General features: G+C 42.6%; 1 protein-coding gene across 11 annotated transcripts in view; it reads left to right on the top strand.

Moving 5' to 3' along the window:
* Positions 1–2277: 2277 nt before the first annotated feature.
* Positions 2278–20518, top strand: part of NAXD (NAD(P)HX dehydratase) — a 53984-nt gene continuing 35743 nt past the window's right edge. For 2 of the 11 annotated variants that reach the window (XR_008575694.1, XM_054815034.1), the window contains exons 1-6: positions 2643–2788; positions 3957–4817; positions 6060–6431; positions 10030–10180; positions 11501–11546; positions 13251–13339. Coding sequence is in view for 10 of the 11 variants with exons in the window: in XM_054815034.1 (XP_054671009.1) it covers positions 2707–2788; positions 3957–4817; positions 6060–6431; positions 10030–10180; positions 11501–11546; positions 13251–13339 (1601 nt within the window). In the remaining variant the exon portion in view is untranslated. Of the gene's footprint in view, positions 2789–2953; positions 3572–3956; positions 4818–6059; positions 6432–6875; positions 6911–10029; positions 10181–11500; positions 11547–13250; positions 13340–20518 lie in introns of those variants that run through there. The other 9 variants (XM_054815039.1, XM_054815050.1, XM_054815059.1 and 6 more) reach the window with 9 other exon arrangements.

The raw sequence follows: 20518 nt of genomic DNA, 5'->3' as shown, positions 1-20518 counted from the left end.
ACTCTATGATGGGCATGTGAACTTTCGCCTTATACACCTTTTACCTTCTGTAGTTCTGTAAAAGGCTCTTTGTCCCTGCTTCATCCCCTGGTTAAGTAACATCGCTGATGCTGGGCTCAGAGATGGCACTAGTAGTTTTGGATTTATACTGTACATGGTGTGGAGATGGCAGCCAGTACTATACCAAAAGAAGGTAACCTGAGTTAGATGCAGAGCAGTTGAACATTTGAGGAGCAGCAATGTGTTTTGCTCAAAGTTTTTACACTCATGTTGGCTAATGGTAGTGGCAAGACTGTTTTAGTTGATGTCAAGGTTGTGCAGAACAACCTGAACAACTTTGGCACAGAGGAAGCCCACAGATACCTTTAGGTTTTCTTCTACACATTAATTGAAAATTGGGTCCTGGAAACTTCACTGGTTGCACAAGCAACTTCTGAGGATTCTGCAGCATTAGAAGAACTTGCTTCCATCTCTGCTACAAAGGAAACCAGAGAACCCAGTGAAAAACTACAAGTACATCTTTCTTCCTCTCCCTTTTGTTGGGTACAAGACATATTTTTGGTAGAGCCAGAGATACTTGATGGGATGAAAAAAACATCCACATCGTTCTTTCCCCCTCTCTCTTCCAGACATTAAATCTGTGCTGGAGTTACAGGAAATGCACAGACTTTTTATCCTTCCAGTTGGAATCAAAACACGAGTATAAGAAATGTGGTGTTCGACAACCCAGTTGTCATAACCCGACTGCTCTGAGGGGTTATACGTTGGCAGAGGTTCAGACTGCTGAGGAGACAGACCCCGGCTGCCTTCCAGTGAGGTGATTTTAAGCTCGGTGCAATACCCAGATTCCTCCTCGACTGCCCTACTTCCGCCCAGCTGGGCAAAGTAGGGAAACGTACCATACCAAACCAATGTCCACAAAACAATGTTTGAAAATAGGAGGTAAAAGAATAGTACCCACTGGAACCCAGTGGGTAAAGAATTAAACCAGTCAAATGTCAGGATTGCCAATAAGTGTATGTTTATTAAGCGTCTAAAGAGTCACTAATAGTTGCTATGTTAGATCTAACCTTATACAGATATTTGTGGATAAAAGTTCATAAAAACTTAATGGTAATAAACCCGATAATAACACAAATAACACTCGCGATTGCAGTGCCATACGGTCAGGTGTCCCTGGCCAGGAGGACGTCACTGCGCTACTGAGACCCTCGGCTAGCTCTGCTCCAAGGCCAGCTGTTACAGAGTTGCTTTACCTACCTGCAGTTACTTGTGGCTTATGATCCAAAATCAGACCACAAATTCAGGCTTGCAGCTTGTGCTCTGCGATCAAGTCACAAACCGCAGGTTAGGTGCTTTGCTGCTTTTTCACTGTGAGCACTTCTTGTGGTTTTGTGTACCGGTGTGCATCCTGTCGGTGCGCATCATCCAGGAGCTCTTCTAAGAAAAGGGGGCGAGGGGTGGGGGGGAATCGGTCACCATAGTCTGTCAGTTTGCAGACAGCATGGCTGGTTTAAGTGATGCTTCCAAAGCTGAAGGGCACAAATCTCTTCTTCTTGGGCTTGGTCCAAGTAAAACCAGCAGGTCTGTTTGACGACAGCTTACATATAACACAAAACAGTAAAGAAAAATGTTGTCCATCTTCACCCCTTCAAAATATTGATTGACACACTGACATTTTACTGCTGTAGTTAGGCTAGACGTTTTTGAGATTTAGTAATGACACTCTTGCTTGAAATATCCAGGAGTCTAGACCAGAAATTACAGCTGGTTTGAGCTTTAACGTTTCAGATTTCTCATGCATATCATCACATTAGTTCTTCCTGCGTGATGCTGTATTTTGATTTATTGTCTACATTAAGTAGGTGCTGTATGACTGGAGGTGAACATCAGCTGGTATTTCCACCAGCTCTGGTGTGTTTTAGGGTAAAAGAAAATATTACAAGAATACTGTTCTAAATTGATGTATCTGAGCTAGAAATAGCAGCTTAGAAATGAATCACACTCGTAAATCAGGGGTTTGCTCAGAAATGCCTGGTAAGGTGAGGGACGCGAAAAACTTCTAAATGCTGGGAGCAATAAATGGTAATTCCGAGTTTTTAATTGGTGTCAATTAAAAGGGCTGCGAAGGTAGCCCCAAAGCGCCGGGACGGGCGCTCTCGGCTCGACCTCTCACCTCCCGGGCAGGGTCCTGCCACACAACACAACCGCCCAGCCCGCGCTGCCGGAGCGCACCTTGCGCACCCACCCCCGCTCCTCGCCCCGCCGCCCGAGACCCAGCGGCGAGGGCGACAGGACGCCCGAGAGCACTAGGTCCCACGCCGCCGGAAAAGGCCGCAGGGGCCCTGCCCGGCTCTGCGGGCGGCCGGGAACCGCGGCCGTTACCTCAGCGCGGCCCGCCCGCGCAGGCCCCGTGCCGCCATTGGCTGCCGCCGGCGGGGTGTGAGGGGGAGGCCGCGGCGCGCCGCGGGGAGGCGCGGAGCGGTGCCGGGCGGGCGCGCCCGCGTAGGCCCTGCCTGCCCTGTCCTGCCGTGCCCGGCCCGGCGCGGAGCCGGAAGCCGCGCCGATGAGTTGTGTGCGCCGCTTGCCTGCGCGCTTGGCGGGGGGTGTCGGGAGCCCCGCGCTGTGGCTAGGTAAGAGGAGAGCGCGGAGCGGCACGCCGCGGGGTCCGACCCGGCCACAGTCCCTGCTTTCTCCTCCGGGAGGATGTGGGGACGGGGCACTGTCACCGCCGGCGCCCTGGCTGCGCTAGCCTTGGCTGCGGCCTTCTGGCTGCGGTGTGATGAAGGTATAAACATCTCTGCACCGGGGCTCTGGCGGGGAGGGGGTGGGGCTTGCCCCTGAGGGGAGGCGGGGGCGGGCCGGGCGGGTGGGCGCTGAGGGCTGCCCTCCGAGGGGCCATGGAAGCCCCTCGGCGGGTGTTTCCCACGGAAGGAGAGGCTGCCGGGCGGGGGCCTCGGCCGGGCTGCCCCGTTGGGGGGCTGGGCCGGGACGTGAGGGTAGGCGGTGGCGGGCCCCCGTGACGGGGAAGTGGGCTTGGTGCCGCCGCCCGCAGCTCCAGCTGGAGAACGGTTTCGGAGCAAAACCAAAACGAAAGGGCAGGGACCGCAGCGGCGTGTGCGCGGCAGTGGGGCCGGGGGCAGCCCGGCACAATGAAATCCACCCCCACCTGCAGCGGGCGGCCGGCCAGGCCGCTCACCTGCCTTGCGAAGGGATGGCCTGTGGGGATGGGGGGGAAGTGCACACAAACCCGACCACCAGCACCTTCGCAGGGGTCCGCCGAGGGCAGGAGCTGTCTGATCCAACGGGGGGCCCCGTGAGGCACCGTCTTTGGCAGCCTCAGCCGTGGGCTTTTATGGCGGCCTGCAGGGGCGAGCCGAACCGCCTGCGCTCGGGCTCCTCCGCGCCGCAGGCACCGCTCGTCTGCGTGTGTGCGCTAGTGCGTGCGTGCGGGAGCTTGGCTGCCTGCCTGCCCCGGGGCTGAGTGACACGGCGGCCCTGGGGAGGGGGCAGGGATGTTGTTGCCCGTGCTGGCGCGGCGCGGCACAGCACGGCGGAGCGCTGGAGCGAGGTAGGGCGCCGAGCGGAGCCGGGGGCTCTCGGCCGCCGTGCGCCGAGCTGCAGTGCCCTGTGCGTGTGTGCGTGTGTGGAGGGATCGCGCTCCACTGCGGCGGGGAGGGAGGCGCGCTGCGATGAGCAGGGCCTCCGAGTCCAGCCAGCGCCGTCGTCCTGCCGCTCCCGGAGGAGCCCGGGGCGGGGGAGCGGCCGCGTACGGATGACTGTCTTAGCGGGGTGGCGGCGCGCCCTGCCCCGGGGGAGGGGGCTGCGGCTCCGTGCCAGGAGCCCGGTGGTTTATTTTTTATTTATCATCGTTTTCTGAGGGGGGCGAGCCGAGGGAGGAAGGTGGCTTTTTTTCTTTTACACCCTCCCCCCCATTTTTTTTTTTTTTTTTGCAGGTGTCCGCAGCGCAAAGCGGCGCCTGGAAAGTTTTGTTTGCGTGCGTGCGGGCTGCGAGCGGCGGCCCGGGCTGGGATGCGGGGCCCGGGGCCCAGCTGCCCGCCGCTTCCCGCCGCACCGCGGCTGCCGGGGCTGGCGTAGGCGCCCCCTGGGAGAGCCGAGTGCGGGCATTAAACCCCCCTCCCTCCTCCCCGCCGCCCTCCTCCGCCCCCCTCCGTCCGTCCCTCCCTCCCTCGCTCTCTCCCTCCCTTCCTCCCTCTCCCCGGTGCGCGGCCATTGCAGTGACCCCGGCCGGCCAAGGATGATCACGAACACGCGGGGCTTCCTGTGGTCGGACCTGGAGACGCGGGCGCTGCTGGAGATCTGGGGCGAGGCGGACGTGCAGTCGGCGCTGGACGGCAACTTTCGGAACAGCCATGTGTACCGGGACGTGGCCTGCCGCCTGGCCGAGCTGGGCTTCGAGCGCACCCCCGAGCAGTGCCGCATCCGCATCAAGGGCCTCAAGCGCCAGTATTACCAGGCCCGGGACGGGCTGAAGAAGAACGGGCACGCCCGCAAGATATGCAAGTACTACGACGAGATGGACCGGATCCTCAGCTGCCGGGGGGGGCCCGACGGCGCCTCCGAGCCGCTGGCCCCACCGCCCGATGGCGCCCAGCCGGCGGGGCCGCTCGCCGGGCCGCCCACGCCGGGCACGCCGCACAACAGCCGCGAGGTGGAGGCCGAGCTGGACGAGGACGCCGAGCTGGAGTCTCCCCGCGACAACTTCACCGAGGACTCCGGGGAGTGCTCCTCCTACGCCGACCACCCCATCAAGGTGGAGTGCCCTCCCTTCGCCATCCCCGTGCCGCCGGGCGACGGTGAGTAGCCGCCGGACTCCCGGCGCCGGGTGTCCTCCCCTCACCCCGCGGGCAGCGCGACCCCCACCCTTCCCCCGGGGCTCTCGCAGCCTAACTGCCGGCGCCTCTCCAGCTAGCGTGCTTTTAGGGGCTTCTGCCTTACCCTCCGTCCTCTGCGCTCCGAAATCCGCTCATGCTCCCCCCCCCCGCCCCCGGCACCTTGCTCGTCCCTGAAAGCTTCCCCCCGCCGCGAACGGTGCTGCGGGGGGCGATGGATGTTGCAAACCGGGTAGGGGGAGATGCTGGGGGACAGAGATCGTAGTGAGTTTTTATCAGTGTTTATCAATGGGAAACCAATAGAAAACTAGCCCAGAGGGTATCAAGACAAAGTGTCAGGTAGTGCTGTACAAGAAAATAGGTGCCCTTCTCGCTGGAGGATTTTCCCGTTCCCTGCAGAGTATGTGCAGTTTTGTTAATCGGTATTAAAACGGTGATGACGATAATACCTGAAAAACCTGCTTATTGTTGCAGATGGGCCAGAAAGCTAGGGGAGAGCTTTTACGTAATTAATTGCTTGAGTTGTTTCAGAAACACCGCTTCTAACTTTAGCGGGCTTGTGGACAGAAACAGTCCTTAGATAAAGCCTGTCCTTTCCTTGCTCGTTCTTTACCCTCAGCTCCGTATTTGTGTTGTGGAGGTGGGGAGGCAGTGTTATTTGTTTGTTTTAAATCTAGATTAATGCCATAGTTTTAATACAAACATGAACCTGTCTTCAGAGGTTGACATCACTGAGGAATCAGCCAATTGGTTGACGTTTAACCAACCTTCTTTTTACACATAAACCCCATCAAAGAGTTGTTTACACTAATGTTCTTTTGAAATGCAAATCCAGAATGCCAACAGACTGAAACTCAATTTAGATTAATGTAATTACCTGCAATACACAAATGAGGCTATACTGTTTAATAGTCTTCACTTAAACCTTTTTAGAAGATCAAAAAGACTCCTATTGTTGAAGTTTAGTACTACAACAATTAAAAGATGCCTCTCTGATTTTCATGTTACCTTTATAACTTTGTAGAAGCTTGTGGTTTTGCTTTGGTACTTTCAAATAAAAATACCTGAAGTAATTACAATTCACACCGAAAAAGTGTAACAACTTTGTGACGCATTAGGTGCACATCTCACAGGGAGATTTTTTTGCTGCTTTCTTCTTAGAAAATTATTTTTGTTCAGAAAAATGATTATCTCTTCTCATTTTAGGCTTTAAAGAAATCAGTGCTCCAACTATTACCCCACCTCTCAATCAGCCCAAAAGATCAAAAAAACGCCATGCAAATTTAACCTTGGATAAAATGATGGAAAAATTCCTGCAGCAGAGCGTGGATACAGAAGAGAAATTTTACCGGTACGAAGAGCAGAGGCTCAAAATTGAGGACAAACGTCGGGAAGCTGAGCATGCTCGAGAGCTCCAGATGTTACAGATGTTGGGACAGATGTTGGCAGGAATTTCTTCTACGGTATCACAAAGGTCACAATCTATACCAGCGAGTCCACCTCAGAGAGCGAACCATCGTTCATATGGGGATAACTTTAATTATAATGCTATGACAGCAGCACTTTCTCCGCCGATAGGTACTTCCTTCTATAGCATAAATAAAAGCTAGTTGTTGGTTTTTTTTAAACTTCTGTGTGAAAGCACTGGTAGTAAGTAGCTTTTGAAAATAAAAGCTAATTGGAATTATTTAATATTGTGGTGAAGGTGTCTGTCTGATGTAAAACGAAATTAAAATGTCATTCGTACCATTGTACTGATTATTTAATATAGATACATTAGTTATAACAAATTCTAATGAGCAAAATCACACCTTTCAAACCTGTAAATATCGGGACCTTCTTTCCACATTCACGTCTCTGTAAAGTGAAGTTAGGAGAAGTTTTATATATAAAAGGCAAGTAGCATGTTTGCTGGAAGCTATGTGGAAACATTAGGTACCTTGCAGTGGAAATTCTACTGCTGTTGAAGTTAACAAGCCTAACCCAGTGTATGAAGTTAAGGCTGTGCATATGTTTTTTCAGGGTTGGGAAAAGAGTGGAGTTTTGCCTACACTAAAGTAAGTCAAATGTTAAAATCCAGCTTCTGTAAAGTAAATTTCTTTAAATCAGAATTCTGAATCTTATCTTTTAATTAAACATCATATTATTGTAGTAGGTGTAATAGAAGATGAAAATATTGGCATTTGTTTTTCTTCTACCCCAGTTCATTTATAAATTCTTTGGGCATCTGAATTTATTTAAAGAAAAAGACAAAGTAATAACTCCAGAATTGGTATTTATACACCAACTTTTCCTTCTGTACCTTATGTGTGGACCAGAAGCTGATAATCGGATATTAACATTCATTTACAGACTTCTCGGGATGTGTGGCTCCATGTCATTTATCTTTATCATTGTCTCTTTGTACATGGAGGTAGACTGCATGGGCAGGAGGAAACAGGGATACTCTATCAGTGCTGAAACCAGAGTCAGCTTGGGGCTCGGTGGTTGTAGCCTGCCGTGTGGAAACGAAACAAGTCTCGTTCTATTTTAATTCCAAATTTCACACTGCTCGGAAGAAAAAAGCATGGCTTGAAAAGAAAAAAAACCAAAAACCCCACAACACCCAGCCTCAGTGTTGAATAATAATCTGGCATGCTGGATCCTAAAGAGCGTTCCCTGATTCCTGCAAGGATCTTGGAGCCTTTGTAGTTCTACGTTACGTATTGCATTTCCCTGTAAAACGCAGGGGGGACTGGATGGTTAGGCCTGTTGAGGGTTTAGGCTGGCTGACTTGGTTGTGTTTCTTCTTGATTAGATAGTTGGTTTGTAGAATTCCTTGACGGCAGCAGATTTTCATAGATAAATTACGGCATACGTATAGATTCTGTGTTTTAAATGTTGTTTTCACTTCTAAATTAAGAAGAAACCTGAAGTGTTTTAGAAGATCCCTTAGGAAATCATTTGAGGTTCTAGGCTGGGGTGATGGTACCTGCAAGGCCTTACCATTGCTTCTGAAAGGTTTTTTGCTGAAAGAGTTTTATTATCTGTAAAGGCATGAAACTAAAGTTCAGTTTTTCATGCTGGATTTCATGACATAAGTGTACAATCATATTACACTGTGCAAAAATGCATTATATATATTTAACTGTAGCAAGAGCAACTTGAGATTCTAATCTTTTAATTGGTGAAGGTGTAACAAAGCATTTATAATAAAACGTGAAAATAACGCTTCAGGAAGCGCGTCTTTTAAGGAATTAAGATTTCAGTTGTTTATAGCTAAGTATGCCTTAGTGTTTCTGTAGGTAAGTGGGGATCTCTTAAGATTTGCTTTTTGCATGATTCTCTGTTTCTCCCTGTTTATTAAGATTTTATATTTACATATAAAGAAAAAATAGCAACAAAGAAACAGAGGCCCTTCTTAACAATGTTGCACGTTAAGGGTTACAAGCTATATAAATATATTTCTTGTGTGGTTGAAAACCAGTGAGTGTATGAAGTGTGATTTAAGGAAAATAATCTGCCCTGTTTCCAGAGGAGATGAGTGTTTTGTTCTCCTCTGGGTCACTGCAATGCTATTTTGGCCATAATCCAAAACAGGGTCTTTTTCTTTTTCTTTTTCTTTTTCTTTTTCTTTTTCTTTTTCTTTTTCTTTTTCTTTTTCTTTTTCTTTTTCTTTTTCTTTTTCTTTTTCTTTTTCTTTTTCTTTTTCTTTTTCTTTTTCTTTTTCTTTTTCTTTTTCTTTTTCTTTTTCTTTTTCTTTTTCTTTTTCTTTTTCTTTTTCTTTTTCTTTTTCTTTTTCTTCTTTTTCTTCCCAATAGGAATGGGATGCCTGTGTTATAGAAGGATTTTAAAAGTAAAATATCAGCCAGGAGTATTTATCATTATTGAATACTAAAGCGTTTTATTATTGAAGATTAGCATGTCTTGTTTAGGTTTAGATTCTGTGGAAAACAGAGAAAATGATGATTTCTGCTGATAGCACACAGTTGCAGAGTCTTCTTGTTTATTACATTTTTTGCCCGTTATTATGTCCAAAATTTCCAGAACAGTTTTTCCTCTTTTTTCTTCAAACCCCTCCCCCCACTAGGTTTTGGAGTTGGAGTGTGGGATTACTAAGTTTTATACAGCTGAAAATAAGGAGTGTCATGGGAGTTATTTTTTACATAATTATGTATTACTATATAAAAGTTCCTTGAAAGCTTTTGAGAAGATCTGTAAAATAGAAAGTAAGCATAGCTACGGTCTAGGAGACTAATACTAACATTCAAATAAACTACTTTTCTGAACAGAATTGTACAGTTAATGAGGAGCTTTGTTGAAATATAAGAACTTATTCTTTTAGTGTATTTACTGCAATTTATAGTTAAACACATTGTTGATAGAAGTACTGATCTTCAAATTTGTCCCATGTTAGGTAAATGGTTTACCTCTTTAGCCGTAATTGCTGAAATACTTTTTTCTTCTAAATGTTTGTAGTCTTTTGAAACAGTAATTTCAATATATAGCCTTCTGAATGCAGTTTTAATGTGTAGCATGACATGTAGCTTTGCATCAGAGATCTGTAGTTGTATTATAGCTAAAAATGATCTTTGTGTGATGTTTGTACTGTTTGCATCTAGTGTGTTGGATTATAGTTTTGGAGAAAGACTTACATTATGCTTTGTAACCACCTGCCAAAATAAAAAAGCAGTGAGATAGGCCCTGATACTGCTAAGAGGTGGAAGTCTGTAAGGGGGAGTGAAAAATAAGGTAGGGTGTACATTTAAAACGTGGTTTTAGTTGCTCTGTGTTTGGATGTGTTTAGTCCTTACCAAGTGTACCTATTTCAGTTGAGCTTAATTGTTGAAGGGATTTCAGGCTGAACTAAGAAGATATTTCTAGTTACAAAATGTTCATATAACTATTCTGGGCTGTTGTTTCTTTCTGTACCTGAGCCCTAAATTAGGACTGTGAGCAGTCAGTGGGAATATTCTCTGCATCAGACCCTAAATTCATCTTCCCTAGTTACGATCACCTTCCCTAGTTACTCACTGGCTTAAAGGCCTTTAAGTGACAAAACATTTGGTTTTTAGAAGTATGTCACTTTGTGTATCTTTGAGTGATTTTATTAGTGTTCATGAGTGCTTAAAAGAAATGCTGATGGTGGTTTAAGAAAGAACATACTTTAAAGTAACACTTATTTTCTTCTTTTCAGTTATAGAGAGAGCTTTTTCACTGCACAGAACACACTCTCTAAAGGATATGGAGAACATTTTTCAACTGGTGCGCAATGTTATCCCCCCTCTAACAGGGAAAAGGCATAAAGGTCAAGATGGACGTATAGGCATTGTTGGAGGATGTCAAGAGTAAGTTAAACAGAAATTTGATTTTTGTTTCTAAGAGAGTTTGAGGATGTCGTAAGTACTCGTAGAAGCCTTCAAACTCACCTTACATTTAAAACATGAGTATTTTCCAGAGAGCTTTACTAACCCATCATCAAGACCGTGCTTACTTACGAAAGAACGTATTTCCCTGAAGTTGTGTTGCAAAATTTTGGTAGTGAATGTATTTGAAACTTAGAATGCTTTTTTTATCTGTGTCTACCTTCTCTGTCTTTTTTGACCACCAAACTCTCTCTGCTTTCAGTGTTAAGTCTTTTCCCATTGCATGATGAAGTTATAGAGTAAGTAGAATAGAGTAAGACAGTGACACATGTGTTTTTATATTTTTTTAATATTTTGGTATCTTGGGAACTGGATCGCTTAAATCAGGAATAGAATATTTTCTTACTGCGTGCTTTTTATTTTGATAAATTGTGGTGTTTACTAGATTCTGTCAATACCTTGGTTTATGTTCTGCAGAAATAGAAATAGCATTTTTTGGGAAAAAAGAGATACAGCATAAATCAGCTAAGTGCTGTACTGACCTAGAAATAAAATGGGCTCTATACTTTTCTTGGCCACATTCAGTAATCTGCACAGTACTTTGAATGAGCCACTACACCTTCCTATTTTTCATTTTCCCCTTTTGAAATAGAGATGGCATCTTTCTCCTGTAAAAAAGATCTGCTATTGGACATCTGCCATTAATAAACATTCTATAAAGAGCAAAAAGGTGCTGTCTTATAGCTGGGTTGATTAGCCAGCAGTTAGTTTTCATGTTGGTCTAATGGGCTTAGGTTCTTACCTCTTGGCAGAAGTAGGCACCTCTGGAGGGTGATTCTGTCTGTATCTCTCTCTCTCTTAAGTTTTCATAAAGAGAATTTAGGGCAACTGGAACCACAGTTTATGCACTTCAGTTAAGCATCTAAAACCAGATGGGGTTGATCCAGGTCACAGATCCCAGATTTGGCTTGCAAACAGTGCTCAACTCTTTGTTTTGTTTTGTTTGTCTCTAAACTTTTAAAGTCGGTTGTCTGAGAAGAGTTTGCTTTTTTATGGCATGATCTTTATAAATGCTTCTATGAAAGGATTAGGTGGCTAAAGTGAAATCCTGTGCCATGGAAATCAAAGCAAGGTTTGAGATTGGCTTCATATAGCAAGATTTGATCTGTCTTTTACAGCAAACAAAAGAGAAAGCTTTTTAAAAAATTTGCTCTTGAATTTGGGACTTCATTATTGCAGGCTGATTTCCAGATTATCGATCTCATGACTCTGTTTCCTAACCTAAATTGTATTTCATTCTAGATACACTGGAGCACCGTATTTTGCTGCAATTACAGCTCTCAAAGTGGTACGTGTTCTTCTATACCAATCCAAAATGAACTTTTCATCATTTATATTGGCTAAGCGCCATTTTTTCAAAGCATTCGTTCTGTGCTGCCCATGAAATTTGAGTTCTAAAGGCTCTTCTGTTTAACAAAGAAAATCCTTATTCCTGGATTTGTAGAAATGCTTTAAGTGTGTCATTTGCTATGTTTTCTGTAAATATTTTCTCTGTATAAGGTAGACAAATGTAAAAAAATTCAAAGTTTCAGAGACTTGGATAGGAAATTTCAAAACTTGATGAAATATTTTCTCCAACAGTGAACAATAAAATAACTTTAGATTAATTTTTAAAGTTATGTTTTCAGTGCTCCAGTCAGTTCTTCAGAAATTTTTTCTGGACCTGATAAGTGTGTTGAACGAAGTAACTTTCTTTCAAAACTTATAGCTTTAGGCTAGTAAAATTCTTATGTGTTGCAAGTCTAAAGATTATTGGTTTAATTTAATGTAATTTTAATAGCACATTTTATTTATATTATAATCTTTAGCAGAAGTATTTTCTAAGCTTTCTTTTTTCCTAGAAGTATAAACTTTCATATTTTAATGACATATTAACTGGCTAAAAATGTATTTACTGCAGACTACATAAAGACAGTGGTGATTATTCAAATGTAAAGAAATCACACATATCATATGTATACTTTTCAGTACTCTATATATAGAGTGTCAGTACTTTCAGTTCACTGTGTATGTTTTTCTTTTGGAAGATTTGTTTCAATAAGTAGGTAACCAATCCAAGTATTTCCACACCTACCTCTTCCCCCCCCACCCCAGGATGCAATCCCTCAAGGATTTTAAACTGAAATGATATTATTTAATGATCTTACGTAAGATATTAAGGCCACTCAGCTTTCTGTTCTCTATGTGCAAATACAGTAGCATACTAGGAGGTCCCCTGTTGAAGTCACTTGGACTCAGATGATTACATCTGCACATAAAGAGTCATAGGATCAAATCTCTGCATTGCTTAGTAGCTTGAAATGTTAAATGTATAGTAGTAAAGCAGAAGCGACACTTTCTTAACCTTGGGAAATTTCAATATCCAAGAAGGATACAAGATCAAGCTTTCTGGTCACTGCTTACATAATTTTTGTGCGTGTGTCTGATTTTTTGAGTTGATAACAGAAACTTGAGGCTAAACTCTTTGGATTTATTGTTTATTTAACTTAAAGGCTGGCACAATGTCAGCAACACCCTTTATCTGGTATGGATTTGGCCCATTGAGTAAAAATGGTAGGACTGGAAATGTACTCATAGATTGCCATAGCTATATTTGGCAAGTATATTATGGTATTATTTTTCCTCTCTAATGTAGCTTGTCTCTAGTTCAGCTGTGTTCTTTTGCCTTTCTTCTTACTGTACATGTGACATTTTAGTCTTTGCTCATCTGCAAATGAGAAACATTTCTCAGGTGAGTAGAAGTTCAAGATCTGTATTTTCAGTCATACTATCAGTGAGAAACAGGAAAAAAAATATATTGGAAGTTAGATACAAAAAAATTTCTCCAAAACATTGCATAGAGTCTAAGCCCAAATAGAAAAAAATAATAAAGTTTGCTTTAACTACTGAGAAATAAGAATTCAGGTGAATTATTCACTGAGTGAACTTTGCAATGATAAAGTTATTATTAAGTATAAATCTGATAATTCTGTTTGCAAATTTTCTTTTTTAGGGTGCAGATTTATCCCATGTGTTTTGTACCAAAGATGCAGCAACAGTAATCAAATCATATAGTCCAGAGCTGATTGTTCATCCAGTTCTGTAAGTGACTTATCTTTCATTTAAATGAGCAAGTCAGGATTACTAGTTTGAACATTTCAGTCTGACAGTTGATTAGTTTTTGTTATTGTTTTATTCCTGAGTTACAGGATGGGTGAGCTGGAGATTACGAAAACTCCTAGGTTTGTCCTTCCGTTACAAACAGATATTTCATATAGAACTAGCAGTTGTGAATTTTTTTCATTACTATCAAAGTACAATTTTTTTAAAAAGCAAATATCTTGCTTGCCACTACTTGCTGACACGTGTTCTGTGACTGTAATGCATTTAACTGTGAACAGCAGCAAAATCTAGAACTAAGAATCACTACAAGTCAGCATTTTAGAATCTGCGTTTGAGAGGCAAGTAGAGGATGTTCTCTTGCTTCTTCAGTCCTAATAGTATTTGACACTAGCATATCTTTTTTCCTCTCACTACTTTGTATATAGTCATTTATGCAAAATTGCTGAGCAAGAGAGATGCTGATTCTCATTTTTCTTTGTAAGTATGTTGCATTAGATACACACCTATTTCTGGGAACAAATGGTTTTAAAATGGTCTAAAATACAGGGTTTATTAACAAGAAGATTAAAAGTTTAATAAGTGACTGTCCTAATTGGGAAAATTAGTGTATGCTTCCCTGAATTTATGTTCTGAAATGTGTTACTGATTGGTGAACTTTTACAGGATAAATTGTTTCAATTAGGTGTTACAATGGTTAACAATGAGCACTGCAAGTGAGAATTAAGATGTGTGCCTTAGGTATGTGTCCCTGAGCTTAGCTTACACCAGTGTGCGTCAAAGTCTGTTGGTGTACATAAAAAGCTGTGATTAAGCTAGAAAAAGCATAATTTGAAATCACGTTTGTCAGATATTGCTGTCAGGAAGGATTTATGACAGTAGAAATATTTCAGTGTCTGAGAAGAAGAATATGGGGACACCTGTGGTTGGAAACCATAAGTTTATGACATTCTAAAGGTGGGTTTCCTTCCTGTCAGTGTATACAGAGGTGCCTAGAAAGAAGTCAGTTAAATAGACAGATACCAAGGGTTGTGGTTGGGTTTTGTTTGTTTGTTTTCAAAGACAGAAGAAACACATGGCTTCGTGGATTTTAGACAGGGAAAAAACGATGTTTGAAAGCAAGGGGAAGATACAAGCGTAGGGTTTTTACCAATCCAATTGCATTAGCCTCTAAAATCTAAAAGGCACATCTTCAGTTGATATTCTGTCTGATATCATATGATAACAAATGAGATAGAGAATCTTAAAGGCAGTGTTAGGTTGTAACTTAGATTGTCTTGATGGATGATGCTTGGGATACAGCATATGGTTATCACGTATGGGAAGGAGTTGACCTTGCCTTTTTGTGTACACAAGGTTCTTGGTGTCTGTGGTAAAGGAAAAGGTTAATAAGAGAAACGGAAGCAGCATAGAGAAAAAGGGAGGTGACAATGTGTAAACAGTAAAATTTCTGTTCATGGAGGACCAGACTGTGCCTACTAAATAAGGGTGGGTTTTTATACACAGATTCTCAGTGTCTTATGGGGAATACAGATACCAGTGAAAACTCTGATCTTTCTATTCATAAAGAGAACTTTTGATTTTAAACTTTAGCTCTGTCTATAAATTCCTCCAGATGTACAAAGTACAGTGAATCTAGAAATTTTCACATCCATATAGCTTTAAGTCTGAAACTCCATGTTTAATACTTCTATTACAACTGATTAATTTCACCCAGGCAGCTGGCTAATTGCATGAAGCAATGGATCTGTAAATATTGCTTATATGGCATTCGAAATGAAAAAATGCAAATATCGGAATGTTCAGATTTTGTTTGTTAAATTTTCTCATATTTTTATCTCTTCTGCTTCATTTGAGGAAAAGAGAAAACAGTCTTTTCTGGTTAGAAAGGACAAAAATCTTGACTGACTCTATTGAGCCCAGGTTTTATTCAAATTTACGCAAACAGCCTACTTTTCTCGTCAGATCCTTTGTCTTCAGTGTCACACTTTTCATATGATCTTTTATACGTTGTGAAGCTGTTCGAGTTCTGCAGGCACGGCTGGCCGCTCTTGATTCAGAGCCTGATCTCTTAAACAGTCTTTGTACTTTCTCCCGGGGCCGCACTTCACGCATGGAAGAACCTCCGGGTAAAACCCACCGAGCAGCTACGTCATTGTTTTCTTTTGTGTGTCTCCTTAAAACTTTGCTTTGTTATGATTTCTCCATGACCCTTCAGAGTAACTAGGTAGCTGTTGTACCACTCTCTTATTATGCTAATCGTAATTATGGCCCGTGTACTCCTCAATTCACTGTTAGAACAGCTTGGCATTTCGCCAGGGTTCAGCTGCCATTTTGTACTGCCAGGAGTCTGACATTTTATCATCTCCTCTGCAACTTGGCTACCGCTACCTTTCCTTACTGCCTTCACCTCACAGGGGATCACCTCAAGGGAAGAACGTGCTCTTTTTTTGCTGCTGCCCCCTGAATGTGAGGGCTCTTCTGGCTCATTAGAGCTGCTGTTACGGATCTTTGACGGCATGACTAGCGAAGGTATGTGAGAGCTAGAAGTTGCACTGTTGTGTTTCAGATCCGTGGCAAATGTCTTTCACTCAAGGATGCAAGGAGTGTTATATGAGAAAGATGGAGTAGGATTGCGGAAAGAAGGTTATGAAGATGGGCATCCATCTTGCAGCATTGCCGGGGCAATTCCATGTGGCCCCAGCTGCAGACCATCCTGGGATTCCTTTTGGTGTAACATCCCGTGCTGGGGACGCCCATAACGCAACTTTCTCTGTGGTTGTTGTCTCATGACTTACCTTTACGCACAGGAACAGAGAATGAAGAGAGCTGGGACTGCATGTGACAGCCTGGGTTCTGGAAAGATGAAGCTTCTGTGCATCCTCACCACCTGAGCTGAATAATGATAGCTGGGTGTCTAGGGGCCATAACTAGTCAATATTATTAATAGTAGCTTTTACTTATTATTCAGGGATTCTGTCAAATGCATTATGGCACCTTTCACGATGAATTGGTATTAATGAAAGTATTACTTAAAAGCTGACCAACTAACCAGCTCAATATTTTTGCTGACTGACTTTTTGCTTTCCTGTGGAGATGTGAAAAGTGTGTATTGCAGAAATCAGGGTCTTTTGAATAGTGGAGTATACTGAGTCTTGGTCATAGCTGCCTTGCTCTTGTCAGCACTACCCCTGGTTTGTGCTACATCTTTCCGTTTTCTCAGCTAACACATTCCTACTGTAAACTCTACGCAGACAAGAGAAAACTTAGCTTTTGCATTTTATTAAGTTTTATTGCAGACGTTTTCTGTGTGGATTTCTGCTGTAGATGTCTACATACTTTCTTGCATTAGTATTGGGAACTTTCTAGAGAACAGTTTTCAGGGGCTTTTTTGTATTCCCCATGTTAATTCCCTGGTGCAGGTTAGGTTGAATAGACTTCTTGGATACCTGTGTCGGGTTAGCTTATCCTGTCTTGATAGGCAGGTGATCACAGAGTTAAGTGAGCTATAGGAACCCAGCTGGTTATATTTTAAAAGAAGAGAGAATAAACCTATTGTGTTAGATTCCTCTCTTGCAAGGACTTTTTCATAATCTTACAGAGTTTTTCTTTCTGTGTAGGCCAGGAAGGATCAAGATACTACTGAGTAGCCCACTTGTAACTTGATTGTCAGGCAGTTTGTAAAGTCAACAGTTGATATACTCCTTGAGTATCAGAGTTTTATCAGAGAAGTAGAATGAGATGTCAGGTCATTATTTTCTTGTGGTCCTGAAGAAGTCACATAATTTTTCCATTATCTCCAAAAAAGTCACCTTGAACTAGGCATGGATTGAGAACTAATACTTTCTCCCCAGCTGGTTGTATCTATGGGTTTATATGGACTAGGAAAGATTGCCAGAATTACTGAAAGTCTTATAGTTGATTGCAGAGTTGAAGTTTTGGTTTGGATTTTGAAAAAGATTATTCTTTTCCGTTTGAAATAAAAATAATTGGGGAGAAAACTCTGATGAGGCTGGCCTGTGTGTTGAGGCCAGTTACCATTAATGAAGAATCTTAGCTTAGATCAGGGTTGTTGGAACATATTTTACCTAGTTTTATTGGATTTTGTCTATGTTTTGATGATATGAAAAAATCATGAAAGTGAATCATGGATAGCAAGCTCCGGATAAGTTATTGGAGCACTTTTAACAAGTGCCAAGTCTCTTAAAGCCCAGGAGCAATCTTAAGATTTTTGGCCCTTTCTAATTCATTGTGTGGAGAGGAGATTCAAAAACATTGGTCCTTTGTGGGAGGGAGCTCATACCTTTTAGTTGCATTACGATAGCTATTAAACGCTGCTTCTGTGTAACATGGGACCAACCTCTCTTTTGAATCAGCTGCTGGAAGAAGTGCAAGAATTCTTGTCACCAGGGAAAGTCAAGGAGAAAGTACAGATTGCTCCGATTACCAAAAAGCTGCCTCCCAAGTGACTTGGCTGCTGGATCCCTATTATACCTGCAGAGAAGATGCAGGCATAAACTTTACGATCTTTCTCCCAAACCTCATTTAGACAGCAGCCTAGCTAGGAATTGCAGGGAAAAAAAAACAAACCAAAAACTTCCTCATAAGTACTTAGGGAGAGATAAAAGTCAGTTTGTATGTGCTGTAAGTCAGTACCTAAGTATACCTAAAGTGTTTCTAATGCTGTTGTAAAGTGCCACAGACAAAACTTGTTTATGGACTTGTTTCCTGTGTCCAGCTTTCGTGGCAAAAAGCTGCTGCTGCTGTTTTGCTGTATGCCTCAAAGACAGGAGGTGTATTCACCCCATACTATAGTCCCTTTCCTCCCTGTTGCAGAGGTTGTTATCCCAGGTGATACTAACAGAGGTTTTGCCGCCTCCTCAAAATGCAAGAAGTGGCCAAAGATTTTTAGCATCACTGTGGGGACTGCTGCTGTTCTTGCTGCTTTCTGGTATGTCAGAACGAGATGTATACATGGGTAGGAGCATTTTATTCCAGTTAGATCCTAGCCAAATTCCTCCTTCTGAACACTTGCCATACTGCTGTGATTTGACACCAGGATTAATTTTCTTTGGTATTTAATCTTTTGTGAATTTGAGTGAAGGCAGGCATGCCTGGGATTTGCTTTTGCATATTATGATGATGATGATTATTATTATGTTTTAGGGTCTCACTCTTTTTTTAATATTTTTCCCCCCAGCTGACAATCAGCAAAGCAGATATTTAGGCTGAGACTCGTTCTGTCTTCTCATGTGTCCACAGCTGATTTGAAGTACTCTAGCCCTCTGGGTATTGATTCAGCTATCATCTGTGTCTTAAGAGCTGAATGTAAACTAGAGAGGGGTACCGACGTGATAAAAGCTTGTTGCTTTATCCATTGGTTTTAACACTGAAAAAAAAAAAAGTGCATTAGTTTTTCTAGGCACATTTTAAATCTGTTTCATTCTGAGGGAAATTACATTGTCATCTTAACTTCATTCTGTCATTTTCAAAGTCACAAGTTTAGGTTGATTGCAGTCCATTTGGAAGAATATTTGACAGACTCCTTATCAAGTCAGTTCACCGGAAATATTAATAGGTCAAGACCCCTTCCATGAACTCTGAAAATACGAGGTCAAGACATTTGGTTTTCATTATACTGTCAGGGGGGATTGTCATAACGTGCATTGGTAATGTGATTGGGATCGAAACACACTACAACTGCTTTAAGTATTTGGTTATGCAGGTTGTAAAATGATTGTGTTGATACCTGTGGTATCTTTACAAGGCTAGATGAGGTTGACCTTGAGTGCTGTTGTCATGTCTGTATGAGAAATTTCAGAAAATAGAGTCAAGCAATAGTTGCTTCTCTTTTGAGGCTCTTTCTCACATCCTGGAGAAGCTCAGCTCTGCATAAGAGAGGTGACCCTATTTGTATAATGTGTTTGGGTTCGTTATTAAAGAGGTAGTTGTTGACTCTGATGCCTGTAGTGTTTTGACACCCCAATTCCTAGTGAAACAGAAGTTCTGATACCTAAATGAGAGTCTGGTGTCCAAGTAGCAGCTGTGGAAAACATTTTGGGTTTTGTTGTCATTATTATGATATAAAAAATGTGGTAGATATGGCATTTTTTCTAAATGCATACCTCAGTAAGTTATTCACGCTCTCACTGCCTTGAATGTAGAATATGGAGCAAGCAAAGACTGTGGTGTCTGCATATTAAGAGCCGTCTCTTGCTATGAACTCGTGACACCAGTGCTTCTCCTGGATGATGGGTTGCTGTTTTGCTGCTGTGTTGTTAATATTCCGATGAAGCCTACCAGGTTCACTTCTGGTGTCTAAATTAACTTATTCAATGGCTGACATGGAACACTTGATTTGAATAGTATTCAATCCCTCTCTCATTAGTGTCTTTGTTTTTCTTTCCTTTTCTTCCCTGTCATTTAATCAGATTGTAGCAGGAAAATAGGTATTGTCTACCCAGCATTTGCAGATTAAACACTATTCAAAGATCTTTCAACAGCCTGGTAGGTGAAAATGACCATTTTGTCTTCTAAATTTTTGGGGCGGCATTTTAATATACTAATCTTAATTTACTAAACGTATCTCATTTTGGTCTCTAATTGCATCCAGCCAACTTCATGCCACTGTGTTACCACTGAGATTTGCTCTACCTGATTGAGGTACTTGGTGAGAGACCCATGAGTTGATAATGGGATCAATGAGCTTTTCTAGAATAAGTTGTTATTTCCAGTTCTGTTCATGGGGCTGAAAGAGGCTGCCCCAAGCCTTTGGGCTTCTGGAAATTTGGAGTTAGTTTACAAGAATGATGATTTAAACATTGACAAATATAGCTATTCTTGGAATATAGAATTAGTTTAATTTTATGCTCAAACAGTTTTTGCACCGTTTGGTTTTGCCTTTGACTCACCTTTCCAGAATTATCTCTCTTCCGATCTTATTTACCCAGTTTCCAATAATGACCTCATTCAAGGTTTACCACAATAGTTAATAATTAGCTTTCTGAGATAACAACTTAAATTCTAGAGCTACACATTATGTCCCATCTTTTGCTCTTTTGATGTACTGTATAACATGACAGGATCTAAATGTCAGCAGGTCTAACATTTGATTCACATTAATATAATTACCTGCAGTGCATGGACAAACAAAACCAAAAC

Source organism: Grus americana, chromosome 1, assembly GCF_028858705.1.
Source record: "Grus americana isolate bGruAme1 chromosome 1, bGruAme1.mat, whole genome shotgun sequence".
NCBI lineage: Eukaryota > Metazoa > Chordata > Aves > Gruiformes > Gruidae > Grus > Grus americana.
The sequence above is the reverse complement of the archived record's forward strand: the minus strand, read 5'-3'. Positions and strand labels throughout refer to the sequence as shown.